Source organism: Corvus cornix, chromosome Z (assembly GCF_000738735.6).
Source record: "Corvus cornix cornix isolate S_Up_H32 chromosome Z, ASM73873v5, whole genome shotgun sequence".
Classification (NCBI taxonomy): Eukaryota; Metazoa; Chordata; class Aves; order Passeriformes; family Corvidae; genus Corvus; species Corvus cornix.
The window spans coordinates 9,983,122-10,001,197 of NC_046357.1; the positions used below are offsets into that span (position 1 = coordinate 9,983,122).

At 45.0% G+C, this 18,076-nt stretch overlaps 1 protein-coding gene across 4 annotated transcripts; it reads left to right on the forward strand.

The window, feature by feature from the left end:
- Positions 1-5,959: 5,959 nt before the first annotated feature.
- On the forward strand, positions 5,960-17,367 carry HMGCS1 (3-hydroxy-3-methylglutaryl-CoA synthase 1). 4 transcript variants are annotated; one of them, XM_039567733.1, is made up of 10 exons: positions 5,960-6,067; positions 10,568-11,025; positions 11,397-11,522; positions 12,042-12,206; positions 12,907-13,075; positions 13,197-13,367; positions 14,159-14,265; positions 14,605-14,730; positions 15,001-15,164; positions 15,559-17,367. In XM_039567733.1, exons 2-10 carry the CDS (start codon positions 10,578-10,580, stop codon positions 15,649-15,651), a joined length of 1,569 nt encoding a protein of 522 aa, XP_039423667.1. In that variant the 5' UTR covers positions 5,960-6,067; positions 10,568-10,577; the 3' UTR covers positions 15,652-17,367. The 4 variants fall into 4 exon arrangements, with proteins under 4 accessions (XP_039423667.1, XP_010393526.2, XP_010393527.1 ...); XM_010395224.3 differs by lacking the exon at positions 5,960-6,067 and adding an exon at positions 8,826-9,363; XM_010395225.3 differs by lacking the exon at positions 5,960-6,067 and adding an exon at positions 9,341-9,399.
- The last annotated feature ends 709 nt before the right edge of the window (positions 17,368-18,076 follow it).

Consider the following 18,076-nt stretch of genomic DNA (forward strand, 5'->3'; position numbering starts at 1 on the left):
GTTTGTTCAGTTCCCTACTCAGATCCTTCAGATGGGTCCTTCCTACTCTCTTTGCTGAATTTCTCATAATTAGGACTGAAGTTTACGTGTGTCCCTCAAGGCCTTTTTTGAAGACTAGCAGTGATGACAGCTTGGCCACTCCATAGCCTCTCTTCCACTGCACAGCACTGCCTTCTCCTGTGTGGCACAGTCCTGATTTCCTCCCTGCTTCCTGGAAACTTCCAAGTAATTTAGTGTTTTCACAAAGACATCTCATCAACAGCACCTCTCCTCACAGACACGTACACAGAAAGCAGCAAATGAGGACGGAGAAGAGAGGTTTTTAAAAGAGTAAGTGCCATAGAATGCATACATCTAGTGAGCCAAAAATACTTATAGCAGCACAATTCCATTCTTTCTCCTCTTCCCCCAGCAATTACTGTTTTTTTTCAATCACTGCATCTGACTTAAGTGAATTCCTCTGAGTTGCCTCTTGCGTTTGTTTTGAAATTTTTATGTAAAACTACATCCTGAAAGCATGGGAGAAAGCAAGGCCAATGATAGGGGATAGAAGCAGCTGCTGGTATGTTCCCTAAATAAGAAAGAAGATGAAAAACCGAAGCAAGGTCACTAGAGATAAGCACCATACTTTACAGATGCAAATCTGGTGAGAGAAACTTGACTCCCTCCAAAACAGATAAGAGAAACCATTACTGCTCTTAGGAGCCAACAGCCTTTGGACAGGGATGAGGCAACTAATATAACTCTTCTTCCAGATTCTAGGGAATATTTTGTACAGCACATACAATGGCATAGCTCCATCCTCTGCCTGCTGCAACTGTATCCAGGAAGCCTGCTGCTGGGACCAGGAGCTGGGGCTGCCGTCTCTGACTCTGAGCCTCACAGAGGCTCTTCCTCCCAAGGCTGTGCTCAGCACACTGCTGAGGCAGAGGATGTGACCCTGGCTGATGCAAGCTGAAACAGCACACGGTTTCCACCATTTCATTTGCACTGCCTGGACACCACATGGATAATTAGCTAATGGGTATTACACAGAATCCAACCCCCCTGGGCCTAGGTCAGCAGAGCACCAGGAATGCTAAATTGCAGAAGCTCTTTACAATATGGCAGCAGCAGTTTACTGTTTCTGGCAGTTCTATTTTCTTCCTCATGTTATGCTCTGCATTCCAGATTTTACCTTCTTCCTTCCCTCAGATTTCTGGGTGGGTTTATGATGGCATCTGAGCTCCTCAGACTTGTGCCATCAATGCAACCAGTGATCTTTTGAGTGTATAGTGTACCCAACATACTGACTAAAGCATGGACTGTACCCCAATTTCCATGGCCCTTCTATGAGAGAGAGCATTTCACAGGATTAGAGCCTGGAACAACCTTTCCAGAGAAGGGACGGGAAAGAGAAAGGGAAAGGGAAAGGGAAAGGGAAAGGGAAAGGGAAAGGGAAAGGGAAAGGGAAAGGGTCCATGCTGGTTTAGGTACAGGCTGCTGGGAAGCTCCATGCACTCTTGGCTTGCAGACCTGTCCTCTGACAGCTGTAGGTTCACAGCACAGCTGCAGTTCTCTCTTCTGTTTGTAAAGCAGTACAGATACTGGTGGTGACTTGTTTTTGTACTGTCAGCTTCCCTGGCCTCCTCATCTTTGATTCTTATCAGTTCAGCAATTCCTGCTTCATATTTGAAATTAAAGACCCAACCAAACCTGCAACTCAAATGTTATTGAAATACTTGCATTTACTGGACCTTTGATATTTTTGTTTACATCTTTGAGTTCTTCAGTGTGATGTCTTCTATCAGGTTCTCCTGGAATCAGTAGATCAAAGTGAGAGATTATGAGATTACAAAGTCCACTCCCTCCTACCAGCTGTATTTCAAGTTTTGGTTCCAGTGCATTCTTTCAGGAATTGAATTAGAAAAACTTCTACCAGTCATTCAACCTAAAAAAAAAGGTTCCTCCCTGGTAATGGCATATGAAGTATCAAAACAGCACTTGAAAGATCCACTGTCTCATACAGTTTCATTTATCCCTAAACCCTGAAACACAACATGTAGAAGCAAAATGTTCCAGTTTCCAAACCTTCACTTGAGTGACCTCATACTCTCTGTACCTGAGCATTATTTTTGACCTTTGCCATTTTGTACTTGGCAACAAAATAAAATCAATGCCTTTTTCACTAAACTCATCTCAACATCTTGTTTGGTGGAAGAGATTATTAGGGCTCATTACTTTGTTTTCCCTGAAAATGCTGAATAAAGCTCTCTTTTCAATGGGTTTCAGTGGCTTAAAGGTGTAGTTGGTTGCATTTGAAAACCCCAGTGAGTATTTTAGTGGCTTGGAAGTGTAACTTCCATTGAATTAAGTTCCAGATTAGGCTTGTAATTAATATTCTTGAGAATTCCAGTAAAGGCACTCCTACACACTTTTAAGAAACAGTTTAACAGATTATTATAATCTGGCTTTTTCATTTATTTTAACAGTTATTAACTTAATGTGATAGCCTCTAAGTCATTTTTAAGATGCTTTAAAAAAATCACAGATAGCATTGCCTAAGAACTGCTAAAGAGAAGCAAAGAACCTGTTTGGTCTATTAAGGCAAAACCAGCACCCTGAATTTGATACTCTTGCTTAAAACTAGAAAGTGAGTCATAACACTGCAAACACTTTTCTTTCAAAGCAGTACTGGGTTAGGAGTTCCCACACACTTTTACACAGTTGAAAAACGTTGATAGAGGCTCAAATTCAAACCCATCTTTTATCAAAACAGCCTGGATCTTAACAGAAGAAGAGGATATGCACTTGCCCTCTCAGTAGCACACCTGAGCATGTTTCTGAGACAAGGTTATTCTGAGTTATGCTGAGTTTCTTTGGTAGTACCATCTTTATTAAAACAACCTGTCCTTTCTCAGGTTTCCAGTTCTAAGGTTACTGAGGTGCAACACTCAATTTGATGCATTAGTCCAAATTAACAAACAGAACTTGCAAATACAATTTTTGATTATACATCTCCCTGGGCAGATTGATTAAACTCTACAGCCATGAAAGGAAAATGACCTGCATTCTCACTAGCTGGGCTGGAAATAGAGCAATCACATGTCCGAAGCACAATTTGGTTAGAGAACTATAATTAATTACCTAAGAGGTTTGGAATAAGATTCACCAACAACTTTAATGATATGAATGCAATCTTTACAAGAAATTAGTGTAAAACAATTGTAGACTATTGCAACAGCAGCATAGACAGACCCTTTCTTGTGAAGAAACAATTGTAATTTTTTTAAGTATTCCCTTGTAATACACTCTGGGGCAGGAAAAGTAAATAGTCTCATAAAGCTGGATAAAAAGAACAACACTACTGACAACAATTATAAAATAAATTGTATTGATTAATAAGAAAAAGTAGGCTCTAGATCTTGGGCTATAAGACTTAGTCATCAAACTAGTCTGCAAGAGGAGGACATCTGGACTTGATACAAATTTAAATTAGCATCTGGATCCATAAACATCCTGAGGAGACAAAAGCAATGCTTTTAGCAGTGTAATGACCAGGTAAATCTCTAAATATCTGGTAGAGATACATAGACCATGGGAAAGAAAGCAGTAATATGGATCACCTCCCCAAGCTAATCTTAGTAATTTTGTCAGGGATTTTAATGAGACCAGTAGAAGATGTAATAAAAAAGATTATTTTTTAGATCTGCATTTAGTGTTGACTATACACACACACACACACAAAAAGAACTGCAAAACACAATTCTGACTTCACCATTTTGAAAGCAAATAAGACATTTATCAGAAGGAAACCGCCACCTGAGTGCAGGCTCCCAGGTGAGCAGGTTTACATCGCCAGGAGCAGCAAGAGCAGGTGCAGCCAGAGCAGTTACAAGGTGGCAGGCAGGGCAGTGACCAGGCCAAGGGCACGCACTCACAGTGCCCAAACAAACACAGAGAGCAGGGCCAGTGACGGCAAAACAGGGTCAACCAAGAGTCCAGGCTTCCAGACAAGTTTGTAGGGATGATTAGGTTGGAGGTGAAGCTGGGGGGTCAAGTCACTGGGTCAGGATCAGCAAGGGTCGTACCAGGCACAGGCACATTCATGATGCCCCTCTGGCAAAGGCCCAACTTTGAACACGGCTCCCAAGCGAAAGGGAAGAGGTGGCCATGGAGGCTTCTCACAGCTCCATCAGACTACTTTCTCCAGGGCAGTCCCATCCCAGGCTGCCTGAGATGTGGGAACCAAAGCTGGCCTTGTGCACAGCCAGCTGAGCCCCCAGGGAGCAGGGAGATGGGCTGCTCCATCTGCTTCCCAGCACATCTTCCATACAACCAGGACAGTCCAGGCATCCCCATGTCAGGAACATTTTGCCACCAAAGTGAATGTTGAGAGGCTGGTATTAGGAACCCATTTTGATGTCTAGAACAAGGATACAGCTCTAGTTCTGGTTCTTTGGTTTTGTTTGTTTTTTGGGTTGCTGTTTTGGTTGGTTGGTTGTTTTGCTGCTGGTTTTGTTTTGTTTTGCTTTTGTTGTGGGATTTTTTTGGTTGGTTGGTTGGGTTTTGGTGGTTTTTTTGTTGTTGTTGGTTTTGGTTGGTTGGTTGTTTTGTTTGTTTGTTGGCAGGAATGGAAAAGAAGAAGGAATTGAAGTTCTAGAATCCCGGAGCAGATGAACTTTCCTAACAAGCCCCTTTGGTCTGTAGGCACAGGAGGCACCAGTGTACATGATGTAACATGATGTAACTACGCCATCACCAACCAAGTTTGCATTTTGTCAACATGTTTCTTTCAGAATAACAAATGGAATTGGCTTGTACACTGACTGGCACAAGCTTATCAGGAGACGTGCAGAAAAAACTTCTCTCGATTTCTCAGTGGTATTTCTCAATCCTTGCACTACAGATAGTTATGTGACAAATCTGTGATGATTTTGCATGACAGTGGCACAGCAAACAGCTACAAGTTCAAAACAGATTGAACAAACAGGACAGAAGTTAACACTTTCAATGATGGCTTTTCCATTTCCTTTGCAGTATTTTTACCTGCCCCTAAGATGGCAGTTTAACACCCTGGAGTGGTGTGAGGCGAGCAAGGTGGTATCTTCTGCTAGCTATAGCAGTCAGATCTCACAGAACCTGACAGCTGCTAAGGGAGTATATTTCCTTAACTTGAGCAGTGGTTTACAACCCAATTATCCACGCTATAAAATTTGTGTTTGACTTCTGTCAAGCAACTTCCCATCCACAACAGACGTTTGTGCTCCCAGTTCACTGGGGATGTGCAACAGTGGAGTAGGTGGATATAAATCATCTCGTGGCCTAAAGGCAAGCGAGGCTCGCAGGAGGAATCCACGCATTAGCTAACTGCCAATTTGTCAGCAGTAAACCCGTGATGTGCAGCTTGCCACATGGAAGATTTAACGAGCTCGGACGAAAATGTTACGAGAAGATCCAGGGCAGGGCAGGGCAGGACATCCATCATATCCTCCGTGAAGCAATTCTGCTGGCAGAGCTCCGTGCGAGCCCCGGCGCCTGGGCACGCCAGGGTCAGGACACGCCGGGGGCTGGATGCGCCGGGAGCCGGGACAAACGAGGGCCGGAACGGGCCGGGGCCTGGATGCGCCGGGGCCGGGATGCTCCGGGCGGCTCCGGGCGGGACAGGCGGACCCTCCCGTTGCTAGGCAACCGCCTCGCGCCCGGCCCGAGCCCTTCCTACCCTCACCCGCGGTCGGCTGCGCGCTCCCATTGGCTGTCCCCGCGCGGCGCTCGGCTCCCATTGGGAGTCCGCCGCCTCTGCCGCGTCCCCATTGGCGAGCCGCCCTCTGCCCACGCCGCGTCACTTTCTCACGCCATTCCCCCCGCCCGCTCCGCCCGCCGCGCGCCGGGCGGGGGGCGGGACCTGGGGCGGCCGCGGCTGTGATTGGGCAACGACGCTGCCGCTCAGGGCGCGCGCCTGGCGGCGGGCGGCGCAGCTGCTTAAAGGGGCCGCACGCCCGCCGGAGGCCGGTGCTGTCCTGAGTGCGTGCGGAGCCACACCGGGAGCGACATCGGGAGCGACACCGGGAGCCATCACCTCCGACGGGTGAGCGCGGCTCGGGCCGCGGAGGCCCGCGGGCCGGGAGCGAGGGGCTGCGGAGCCGGGTGGGGAAGCACGCGAGGGGCGGCGGGGCTGGGAGGGGGAGCCGCAGGCAGGGTGGGCATAGCTGGGAGCTGTCTTTCCAGTGGATGGGAACGCCTTTGGAGGAACACCCGTAGCGCGGCAGGGGGGAAATAAAAAAAAAAAAAAATTAAAAATGCAAAAGAAGAGAGGAGGAAAAAAAGGATAAAAAACACCCCAAAAAGGTGTGTCAGGGTCCTGACTTAGGTGTCACCCTGCACCCCGCGCCGGCCGCTGTCCAGAGCATCCCGGCCCGTGGGGCGGCGCAGCGGGCGACGCTCACTGCCCGGGCAACCAGGTGCCTCCCGAAAGAACCGCATCCCAGGACGGGGATCCCTGCTGCTGCCTCCCGAAAGAACCGCATCCCAGGACGGGGATCCCCGCCGCTGCCTCCCGTCCTGTCCTCGCGGGAGGCCCGCGGCTGTGTGAGCTGCGGTGAGCGGCTGCTGCGGGGCTCCGCCGAGCTCTGCCCCCGCCTCGGAGGCCACCGAGAAGCCTTCGGTGTGTTCCGTAATTGCCTCTCAGTGTCGCGACAGCGTCGCCCTCCCAAGTCGGGAAAGGCAGAGCGAGCGTGGCCCCCTGCTCACGCCACCTTCCGTCGCCCAGGCAAAGGCAGCCGGGTGCTTCCCCAAGGGATGCCGCCGCCTTCTTTCCTGATGGCGTTTGCCGCAGGGGTGTGAGCATCCCGGCGCCCACCCGTGTTGCTGACGGAGCCCCGTGCTCGGATGTGCCGCCATCCCCGCGGGTGAGGCCGCACGGCTCCATCCAACGTTCCATCCCCGCGGCTCTGCGCAGTTTGCCCGTGTTCCGGCGCACGGAGGTGAGCGAGCATCCCGCGGGGATGCCCGTGCCGGCCCCTGCCGGCGCCCAGAGTGAGCGAGCATCCCGCGGGGATGCCCGTCGCGGCCCATCCCGGCGCCCGGAGCTGAGCGTCCCGCGGGGATGTGGCCGCGGTCCCGGCGGACGCGGCGACCTCTGGTGGCGGCACCGGTGTCGTGCGAGCGTCCCCTGCGGGCCCGTGCGGGGACAAGGCGGTGATGTCACAGCCGGGGCTGCCACGGACACAGCCCGTCCCACTGGTCCTCTGGAGCCAAAGGCATCACTTATAGCAAACAGGGCCGAGACTTATTTTCTACCTTTGAGTAAAGTGTTCCGTTAGAATTAAAAACTTAGGTAAGAAATAACAGAGTCAAATTACTGACATAATTTGCTCATATTCCTGAGAAAGACAATAATGCTACCAGCTGTTAGGAGAGAATGTGTTTCTGGTAACACCAGCAGAAAGAAAGGGTTGCTTGTCTTGCGCTTCTCATTCATTCCCAGCGGAATCATAAGGAGACACAAAACAAAGCAGGTTTCTCAATTCCATAAATAAAAGCATTTGGGATTCTTGGTCTTTTAAAACAAATCATACTTCTGAGAAGGTTTTTATTTTCAGTGAAAGGGATAGGATGTTGTTTGCTGCTTGACCAGGAAGACAAAAGACTGTCTGTTTTACACTGAGTAAACAAATTTTTTTCTGCAATGACTGACTGACTCAAGATGTCATACGTCCCATTTCCTTCAGTGGTCAGAGTACACTTACAAAGCAGTGCTTCTCATAGCAGTACAGCCCGGTAGCACAGACTGCCGTCCTGTTAGGTGTGACTGGTGAGCTTGGTATTTGGTGAGCCTGGGAACAAGATGGAAACACCCTCCCTCTAGTTGTGCTCTGCACAAAGTTTCCTGATGAGAGAACTGCAGCAAGTAATATCACTTGAGTGCCAGTTTTAGCATCTCAAAGCTCTGTAAGGAGCAAGCACAGAACACACTGGTTTTCCTTAGCTCTTACCAATACTGCAGTTCCTTTTAGCATACTGATTTTCCCAATAATTCACTGCTTGGTTGAAAGCTGCTGTTCTCCTATGCCCATTACTTGTCAAGTCCATTGCATGCTGTGTGCAGGCTTCAGGGAGGCTTTGCTGCACCCTTTCAGTGAGCTTATTAAAAAACAGAGGGAGAGGGACTTCTTGCAAGAACATGTAGTGACAGGACAAGGGGGAACGGTTTCAAACTGAAAGACAGTACGTTTAGATGAGATATGAGGAAGAAATTCATTACTGTTAGGGGGGCGAGGCACTGGCATAGGTTGCCCAGAGGAGCTGTGAATGCCCCATTCCTGGAACTCTTTAAAGCCAGGTTGGAGACTTTGAACAACCTGGTCTAGTGGAAGGTGTGCAGGGGGGTTGGAATGAGATGGTCTCTAAGGCGCCTTCCAACCCAAACTATTCAATTATTTTTGTATAAATTTTAAATAAAATTAAGCCTCTTGAGATTCTCTGCAGCCTCTAACTTTCAGCTTTCTGGCCCTTGGAGCAGCAGAAGCTCTGCTCTGGGTACGTGGCTCACCCTCAATGTGGCTGCCAGACACTGATGAGCTGGTATTTCCTTTTTGAAAAAATCCTTTTGAAAAAAATGAGGTGTTTCATGCCAGAAGGAGAGGTGGACCCCAAAGGCCTTTTCCCAGCTGGTAGCTTGGGATCTCTCTGTGGGCAGTGTGTTTACATTCACATGGGAGCCAAAAAGCTTCTTCCTCCCCTGCAATGCCTGTGCAGATTTGGGATAAAACACAGCTCTTGGAGCCAAGATCTGGGCCCCAGCGCTGCTCTGTGTCCCCAAGCCGTGTGACTTGTTCACGGTACTGCTGAGAAAGGACGTGCCCTTTCTCCCCGCAGCTCCTGGGGGCTCTCTGGACCAGCACCCTTCCTCCCCTGGCCGTTGTTTCAACGAGTCGGTGATGGCCACTCCACGCACAGCATCAGCCAGCTGCTGCGCCGTAACAAATCCATAATCCTGCCCGACAGCTTCCAGGACGCAGGAATAATGATGGTTTTGCTCAGTGTGTGGGTTGTTGGGGGTTTTTTAAATCTGTATAGTTTGAAGCAAGATACGAAGATACGGCACCGCTCCACTGTGCAAATAGAAGTGAGGTGCCGAGGGATTGTCCAAAATAACAACCAAAACCACACAGAAAGCCTTCTCAAACTGGGATTTTGGGTGCTGGAGAATTCAGATTTATTTCCTGTCGGGGTTTTTGCCCCGTGCCAGGTGCCGAAGCCAAGCACGGTGTCCCGATTCCCGCAGCCCCGTCCTGTACGGGCGTGGCGCCTCCCGGCGCACGCGCAGTGCTCGCGGCGCGCACGCGCAGCCCGCCAGAAGCCGGCCATGGGATTCCAGAGCGCGTAAGGGCTGGACGGCGCGGCTGCCTGAGGGCAGAGGTGGGACGGCGGGAGGGCGGCGGCTGTGTGGTGTGCTGGGCACGGCACGGCACACCCTACCCTGCGGATGGGGCGCGGTGCGACCCCCTTGGCGTCCCTCCCCGCGGCACCTGCCCGGCTGCCGGGCAGGTTATGGATAACCTTGTGGTGTGGGGGGAGGCGCCGGCAGGGGACGGAAAGAAGGCGAAATTGGTTGTGTTGCTTAAAACCGCGCAGGGCGCTGGCTGTAGGGCCGTTCTTTGTCCCTTTACACAGCTGGTCCTGGCTTCTGGAAGAAGCCTGGTGAGGTAAGTGCGGCGGTGCTTGGAGCTGGGCACGGAAGGGACGAGTGCACTGTAAGGATGTTAGCCAAGGAGGATGGTGCCGGGCTGTGTAATTGAGGTAGGGTTGAAGTAATGGATGTAGTATGTCCTTGGGGGTAGTAAATCCTCTAGTGTGGTGACACGGAAGTTGTGGGGTTGGAATAAGGAAACTCGGCCTATCAGGGAGAACACTGTTCATCTCAGCGCATTAAATATTCCTTCAGGCGTGGTGTTAGGAGTTCCAGTGTTCTGGAATGCCAAAATAAAGTATGCCTAAAGCAAACAAGAAAAACCCCAAAAAGTGAACACCAACACGCCCCTCAAAACAAAAACAAAACTGAAATAACACAGAAATAATTCTGCCTTGTTGCAAGTATAAGCAAAACAAAGTGACCTATGTCATTTTGTTTAAAAATAAAAACTATTTTGAAGAGTCCTGGCCTGTTTTAAGAAGGTGGTTTCCTAGTAAGGGTTTTCAGCTAGCAATGCTAATAAAAATATCCAGTGTTTCCAGCTTGGTTATATGCAAAATTTAGACTTTGCATATAAGCAGAAGTAAGATAATGAACACTAGTTTCTCAAACACTTAACACTCAGTAAGTGTGTGTTTTGCTTCAGAAAGATAGCTTGGGCTTAACCTACATCTGTTCATCTCCACGGCTGAAATTTGTATTTTCACTTAATTAAGAAAAACTTACTCTCATGCCAAAGCTTTACCAGAGGCAAAGGCTTGCCTTTTGCAAATGACCTTATAGAGTATGTGCAACACAACTTCTTCCATAAAATTACAGGAACTGAAGGTAGGTCCCTCTAAATATATGTGAATAAATCACATGGGTTTATGGTTTTCTTTTTTATTCTTAAAGATCTGCCACGATGCCTGGGTCTCTTCCAGTGAATGCTGAGTCCTGCTGGCCCAAAGATGTGGGAATTGTGGCACTGGAAATCTATTTTCCCTCTCAGTATGTTGACCAGACCGAGCTGGAGAAGTATGATGGTGTGGATGCTGGGAAGTACACCATTGGGCTAGGCCAGGCAAGGATGGGGTTCTGCTCTGACCGGGAAGATATCAATTCCCTCTGCCTGACTGTGGTTCAGAAGCTCATGGAGAGGAACAGCCTCTCCTACGATTGTATCGGGAGATTAGAAGTTGGAACGGAGACCATAATTGATAAATCAAAATCTGTGAAGACTGTCCTGATGCAGCTTTTTGAAGAGTCTGGTAATACAGATGTGGAAGGAATCGACACCACCAATGCATGCTATGGAGGCACTGCTGCTCTTTTTAATGCTATTAATTGGATTGAGTCCAGTTCCTGGGATGGTAAGTCAAGGCTATTTTCTTGAAAAGTTGCATCATCTTTACATCAGTCTGCCCTACAATGACAGAGTTCATGTTTAACCATATAAAACCCAGAGGGTAAACTGTTTTTCTCTTCTGCAGTTTTTGTTCTTAAATGCCCTGGGCATTTGCCACTAGTTCAGTCACAGTGTGAATAACAATGACTTAGCTACTAATGTAAAGGTTTTCTGTAAATTCTATTGATTCCCAGTTGAAATGTGGGGGAAAAGTCAAGATTGAAAAGCCCTTTAATCTCAGTGTCATCTCCTCAATAATTAAAAACTGCTGATGGATGTTCAGATGTGCCAGACTCGTGGCTCCTTCTCACCATTTTTTCTGTGTGTTTTTCCCAGGACGCTATGCCCTCGTGGTGGCTGGAGACATCGCTGTGTATGCCTCTGGAAACGCCAGGCCCACTGGGGGAGCTGGTGCTGTTGCAATGCTGGTCGGCCCAAATGCACCATTGATTTTTGAGAGAGGTTAGTTCTGTGGGAGAACATACACTGTTCAGGTCAGATAACTGCATTTGTCCTGAAGCCAGTTCCCTGTTTTTTGTGCCTTGCTGAAGCAGGGGATTAACTCCCAGTAATGTCAGAAATTGTTCTTTGTCTCCTCTTACTCTGGGCTAATTCAGCCAAGTCCTGTTACAGGACACAGCAGGGAACAATTAGAGATGGTCTTGTTTGTTTATTTCCTTGAGGATTCTCCAATAAAATTGATAGAGTAATACTAAAGCTGAATAACACAACATTCTACTTCCAGGACAATTGGATGACAGTCCTTTATTGCATGTGTTTGTCATGCTCAGTCCTACTCTGCTTTGCAGGCAATTGAGAAGTCTGTGAAACCTTACCTTTAAAAGCCTGAAGTGCTACAAAAAACTGCAGGACTGGCACCAAAACTGCTTCTTTCCCCACTTGTGCCAACTGGCGCATCCCAATTGACTCAAAGCAGCTGAATGAACTAACTTTCAACTTTTGTCAATTTCTGTCCACCAGGGCTGCGTGGTACCCACATGCAGCATGCGTATGACTTCTATAAACCAGACATGGTCTCTGAATATCCTGTAGTGGATGGCAAGCTCTCCATACAGTGCTACCTCAGTGCATTAGACCGCTGCTATACCGTCTATCGCAACAAAATCCACGCCCAGTGGCAGAAGGGTGCGTAGCCTCTCCTGATGATACTGCAGATTGGCAAATGCTTCAGTGTGTCCTACACAGACAGTTTTAGTATCTGATCTAAAGACTAGTCTAGAAGTCTCTTCATATTTGTATGTTCTGAAGCAATTGAAATATTTGCTCTTTCCTGTAAGAAATTACTTGTTTCTGTTTTGGCATGGCTGAGTTTCTGGCAGTCTGTAAGTGGTAATCTCCACAGGCATTTGTTGGTGTAACATACAGTACCTTGGTTAAAAGCATGCTATTACTCACCTCCATCCAGGCTTTTAAGAAACTTAGGTTACTATTTAAATGTTACGTAATGATACTGATTTTTTTTTTTTTTTACCCCAATATGTTTAATAATTGCTTCAATTATATTAAGAGGCATAGGTGTGAAGAGAGGCAAATTAAGTCAAAATACTGGATAGGAATACAGAGATTCTGTTAAACATAGCTTTTTATTCTAGAATAAGAGCAAACATTAGCTGGTACAAAAGGTGCTAAGAAAAGAATTTTTAAATAGAAGAAGTGCAGTATGTAAAGTGCACTTGACAGCAGTAGTTAGTCTTATTTGTATGTTTGTGTCTCTTCTATGCCAACATGTTAGGATAATTGGTGTCCTGACAGCTCCCTGCTTTATTTCCATAATTGAAGTGAGTACTAAACATAGGTTGTAACTCAACACTTCTTCCATTTCCAGAGGGGACAGACAGACGTTTCACCTTGAATGACTTTGGATTCATGATCTTCCATTCTCCGTACTGTAAACTGGTGCAGAAATCCGTGGCTAGACTCTTGCTGAATGACTTTCTCAGTGACCAGAACCCAGAAACAGCAAATGGTGTTTTCAGTGGTCTGGAAGCTTTCAGGTGAGAATGGCTGCTGTCTTCCTTATTCACATAATCAATTACACATCCAAGGTGTGTTTTTACTTTCTGCTATTTTAGTAACTGTTTCTGAACTTCTTTTTTTTTCTTCTCTTTTGAATAGGGATATAAAACTTGAAGATACATACTTTGACAGAGATGTGGAAAAAGCTTTTATGAAAGCTAGTGCAGAGCTCTTCAATCAGAAAACCAAAGCTTCATTACTTGTATCCAATCAGAATGGAAATATGTATACCCCTTCAGTCTATGGTTGCCTTGCCTCTCTTCTAGCCCAGTAAGCATAAAATCGGGAAAAGCTGTTTATGAATAAGGTCATAAAAGGTTTTTGTTTCAGAAAGTCTTTTTTAAAAGCATTGTCTAGCAAACCTTTTCCTATGAGATTGCCTTAAGCAGAAAAACTAAAGTTAAGACGCTATTCTGCACACACATTCAGTTCAAGTGACAAGCAGAGTGAAAATGTCTGTCAGAAACTGATCCACTGCCTTGCAAAGTAGGATCGTATTTGTAAGGTGGCATCTCTTCTCAGCCCCAACCCTCCCCCTCTCCCTTCCTCTAGAAGTACTCCTGAAGTGGAAAAGAAAATTCAGATTTCTTCTCTGTCTTACTATAATAAGCAAAGCCACATTAAGTTAGCATTTAATTAATTTTTTTTTTCAAATACAGTCTTTTGCAAAATCATATTACATTTACATTAAACCACTCCTCCTGGGTTTTCTTTTTTTCTTCTTTTTTCTCCTTTTTTCTTCATTCTGACATTGTCTTCCATGATGTGTTTATTCATTTTAGGCTTTAGTTTATTTAAGAATGATATCTGGCTGCTTTCATCATATTCTGGGCATTTCTCAGGCATATTTTGCTGTAGGCAGCTTTGGAACCCATCACGTAACAGCAGGATTTGAATTTGTGTTTTTAAAAGTCAGCATTTATGCACATAGCATGCTAATTGTGTATTATAGACACTGTAATTTGCTGGCTGCTTTTCTGAAGCTAGCTGCAGTTTCTAGATATTTAAAATTGGCACTTCGGCTTAATTCTGACTTCAAAAAACTGTTGTATGATTTGCAGGTACTCCCCAGAGCAGCTTGCGGGACAGAGAATCAGTGTGTTCTCATATGGCTCTGGTTTTGCTGCTACCCTGTATTCCATCAGGGTCACACAGGATGCCACTCCTGGTGAGTGACAGGATTTGATATCAACTACCTCCCTTGCACAGCTCGCTCTCGATGCCTTGTTACACAACCCACTAGCATAAATAAGCCTGCATAGCAGTTTTAATGACAGCAGTGCCACAGTGAGAATGTGCAGCTCCAGGGAGTGTTTAAATGTCTTGAACAAATAAATAATATTCTTCAAACGCTGTTAAATGTTTTGAGTTGGTAATTGGGAATATTTTTAAATGTCTCATACTTGAGATTCTGTAAGGCAAAGTGCTTTTTGGGTTTGAAATGTTCACATGCTAGTGTGCAGTTCTCAGTACTGGCTCCACCTTACATGATGGTTCTATATTGCAGGTTCTGCACTGGACAAAATAACTGCCAGCCTTTCTGATCTCAAAACGAGACTTGACTCAAGAAAATGTATTGCACCTGATGTCTTTGCTGAAAACATGAAGCTCAGACAGGAAACACATCATTTGGGTAAGAACTTAATAAATGTACATCATTACTAATCCTAGAGCAAAATTCTCATCACTTAATCCACCTGACTTTAAACGCTTAGGATGTAGAATGAAGGAAATGTCCAACCCTTTCTGCTTCTGAGTAGCTTGTGTTCATTGGCCCAATATGTCTGAAGTAAAAATACTGGCTTGTTTTTTTCTGTCTCAGTGCAGCCAATCTGGAAAGGCCTGTGTTGGGTAAAACTCTTACCAGGAAACAACTAACAATGTGTTACTCCTTTTTTTACAGCCAATTATATTCCACAGTGTTCAGTCGAGGATCTCTTTGAAGGAACATGGTACCTTGTGCGTGTGGATGAAAAACACAGGAGAACTTACGCCCGGCGCCCACTCATGAGTGATGGACCTCTGGAAGCAAGAGTTGGAGTTGTCCACCCAGGCATTGTTCATGAGGTGAACACTCGGCACTCTTTTAAAGTTTGATGTAAATGGTTGGAACCATTTACATGTTTGTCTTAGCATGTGCATGTATGTTAAGAGGAGGTGGTTTTATGAGTTACATTGAGTACTTTGTTAACATGTGTAACATGCAAGCCAGAAGTAAAAAGTTGAACATGCAATTTTAAAAAGTACATTTCATCCTAAAAAGAAAAAACTGCACAAGAATGAAAGAACAAACTGGCTCTTCTCACACAATCTGTTTGCATGAAGCATGACCAATTTGATTGACTTAAAGCCAAGCCGTCCAGTGTAGCATGAATGTTGTTTAAGAGTTGGACTAGCCATGAAGTATGAATGTCTGTGAACTAGAAAACTGTATTTAATGTTTTTTTTCCCTTCTTCTTAGCACATCCCAAGCCCTGCTAAGAAAGTGCCAAGAATCCCTGCAACAACAGAATCTGAAGGCGTTACTGTCGCCATTTCCAATGGGGAGCATTAAGATACCTCTGTGAGGTGGGGAAAGAAACGAGGTGTGAGGGCAGGGTGAGAGAGAGAGAAAAAGGATTGCAGTAGCACTGAAGTTTCAGTGTAAAGCATGTAATTGGAGCATGAAAAAACTGTTAAACTCCTTGAGAAAAATCATCATATTATGGTTTGCTGATTTTATTCTATTTTCAGAACACTAAAATCAGGAGTATATTGGAGATAGAGGGACTTGCCAGGTGCTGTGGGGATTCCTTAATATGTCTGAACTTTTTTAATTGCTGAGAAGTAGCTGTAGTCTATTACAAAGTCTTCATATACAGAAAGAAAAAAAAAAAAAGGAATCTTCTGCCTGCTCTTCCATGTAAAATGACTTGAAACCTACACTTTTAACTTCTACTTTTACTAGTATTCAAGTGTGTGCAAAATAGTCCAAGCTTTTAATGTTAGGGTTCTCAGTGCCTTGACAATAAGCAGTCAACCTTCTGAATACTGCAATTCTCTTTCACTTTATCACCTTCCCTTTCATATCCCAGTCTGCCTCCCATCCCCCCATTGCTTTGGGACAGGCATAGAACCAAGAACATCCATTGTTGGAATAGATGTCTCTTCCCTGTCAAAGTGACTGGATCAAAAATGGCTAGGCTAACAAGTGGTTTTTGTAGAAGAAACTCTGTGATCCACTGTGTTAGTTACTGTGTAATTCCTCCTAACATTTTATGTGTTTTATACCTGCATTTTAAGTCACAGGAGTCTGGGAGGAAAGATGAAGAAGAAGGGAGGTAAATTTTTCTTCTAAAGAAATGGGATCATTGATTTGGCACCATAATGGATTGTTCAGTAGAAATATCCAAGACAGCAGAATTTTCAAATAAAACTTAGAGATATTGTGGAGCTCTTTTAATTGGCTAACGAAGGAAGAGAGTGATCTTCATCACTTTGTCTGGAACTCTGGCCTATTACTCGTTGTTATATAACACATTTCCAAAAGACTCTTTCTAGCTTTGAATTTGGCTTTGTACTTTGAAGTCCTTCTTACTGTTGGTAATACTGTAGGAGTGGAGTCTTTTATTTCTTTCCCCCCTCCCCCAATGTGCAAGCTAAAGCTATCCATTTTACAAGCAGTAGATAAATATACAGTGGTTATGGGGAGTCCTTTCTGGTTGATTTTTAAAGCCCAGATTGGAAATGAACTACGATATGAGCCTTTTAAGCTTGTAATATATATATATATACATACATACATATATATATATATATATTTAAGTTGAGCTAATGTACAGAATGAAGTTTCATTGAATTTATTTCTTTGCTAATTCTACAAAGCTACATTAGTTAATATAAAGTAGCAAAAAATAACTTCTCTGTTAATTACAATTTTTTTGGTATGTGTAATGAAGTGTTTGTATTACCTGTCACTCAATAGGACTTGATAACTTGCTGTATTTGTACAGTCAAGCCTTGGTAAAATAGTTGTTTATTATAAACCGATGAATACTAATCTGTTTGTTCTGCTGACAGTGATGGAGCAATGCATGATGGTAGTGTTTGCAAGTATTTTGGTTTAGGTTGCCCTCATGAAACTTAACCTTGGCACCTGTAAAACAAACTGTCATGGAACAAAGTCCATTGCTGGCAGTGGACAAGCCAAGAAGCGAGCTACTGGCACAGACCTCACAGATCTGTGAGGCTGATCCTTTATTAAAATAAAGTCTGAGATATTTGAAACCTGTTGGAGAGTGCTGACTTGTTGGATTTTCAGGATGGATTTCTTTTTCTTTAACAGGAAGGAGGAAGCTGGCTCTGGTTAAAACCCAAAGTTCTGGGTTCACAAACTGTGTAGACATTCTGCACCTTACTTCTTAGTGTCATTCCGTTATGAAAGTGGAAAAAGGAGTAGCTTAGGCTGGTGTAAAACAATTTTATCAGGGCCTTGTTTCAAGATAACTTAAATGCTTTTATATAGAAACTGTTTATAGTGGAGGAATTAATTACTGTTTTATTAAAAATGTATTGTTTTATTACCCTCAGAAACTCTGTGAAGGAGGCTTAGTTCTTGCTTTGTACATACCTGAGCCTCACTGAGTCCAGTTTCCCATGGGTGGCTTTTCTGAGTCATTCTGTTGCTCATTTATATGAATTATTTCTCCTAAAGTGAACTGATTGTCTCATCGGTGTCATGACAGATAAGGCATCTGCCTTTAAATGTGAAAGCACCAGCTGTACCTGTGTACACCTTGTATGGGGTATCTTACCTTAACTAAACTCACAGGTTCTACCTCTTAGCTTAGGCATGTCAGCTGTCCCTGTCCAGAGAACAGCTACCACACTTGCCCTTTGCACTGGAGTTGATGCTGTTGAAGATATAAGTACAGAATAAGCCATTAAAGCTGAAAATTGGAGTATCTGCATTTTGGTGATGCTCAGAACAACTGGAGATG

Excerpts from the sequence above, each read along its gene's own strand:
- HMGCS1 (XM_010395224.3), top strand. The coding sequence starts at position 9,005 with ATGATGGTTTTGCTCAGTGTGTGGGTTGTTGGGGGTTTTTTAAATCTG. Across the intron at positions 12,207-12,906 it reads CCACGCCCAGTGGCAGAAGG|AGGGGACAGACAGACGTTTC; the intron begins GTGCGTAGCCTC and ends TTCCATTTCCAG. Across the intron at positions 14,731-15,000 it reads ACAGGAAACACATCATTTGG|CCAATTATATTCCACAGTGT; the intron begins GTAAGAACTTAA and ends CTTTTTTTACAG.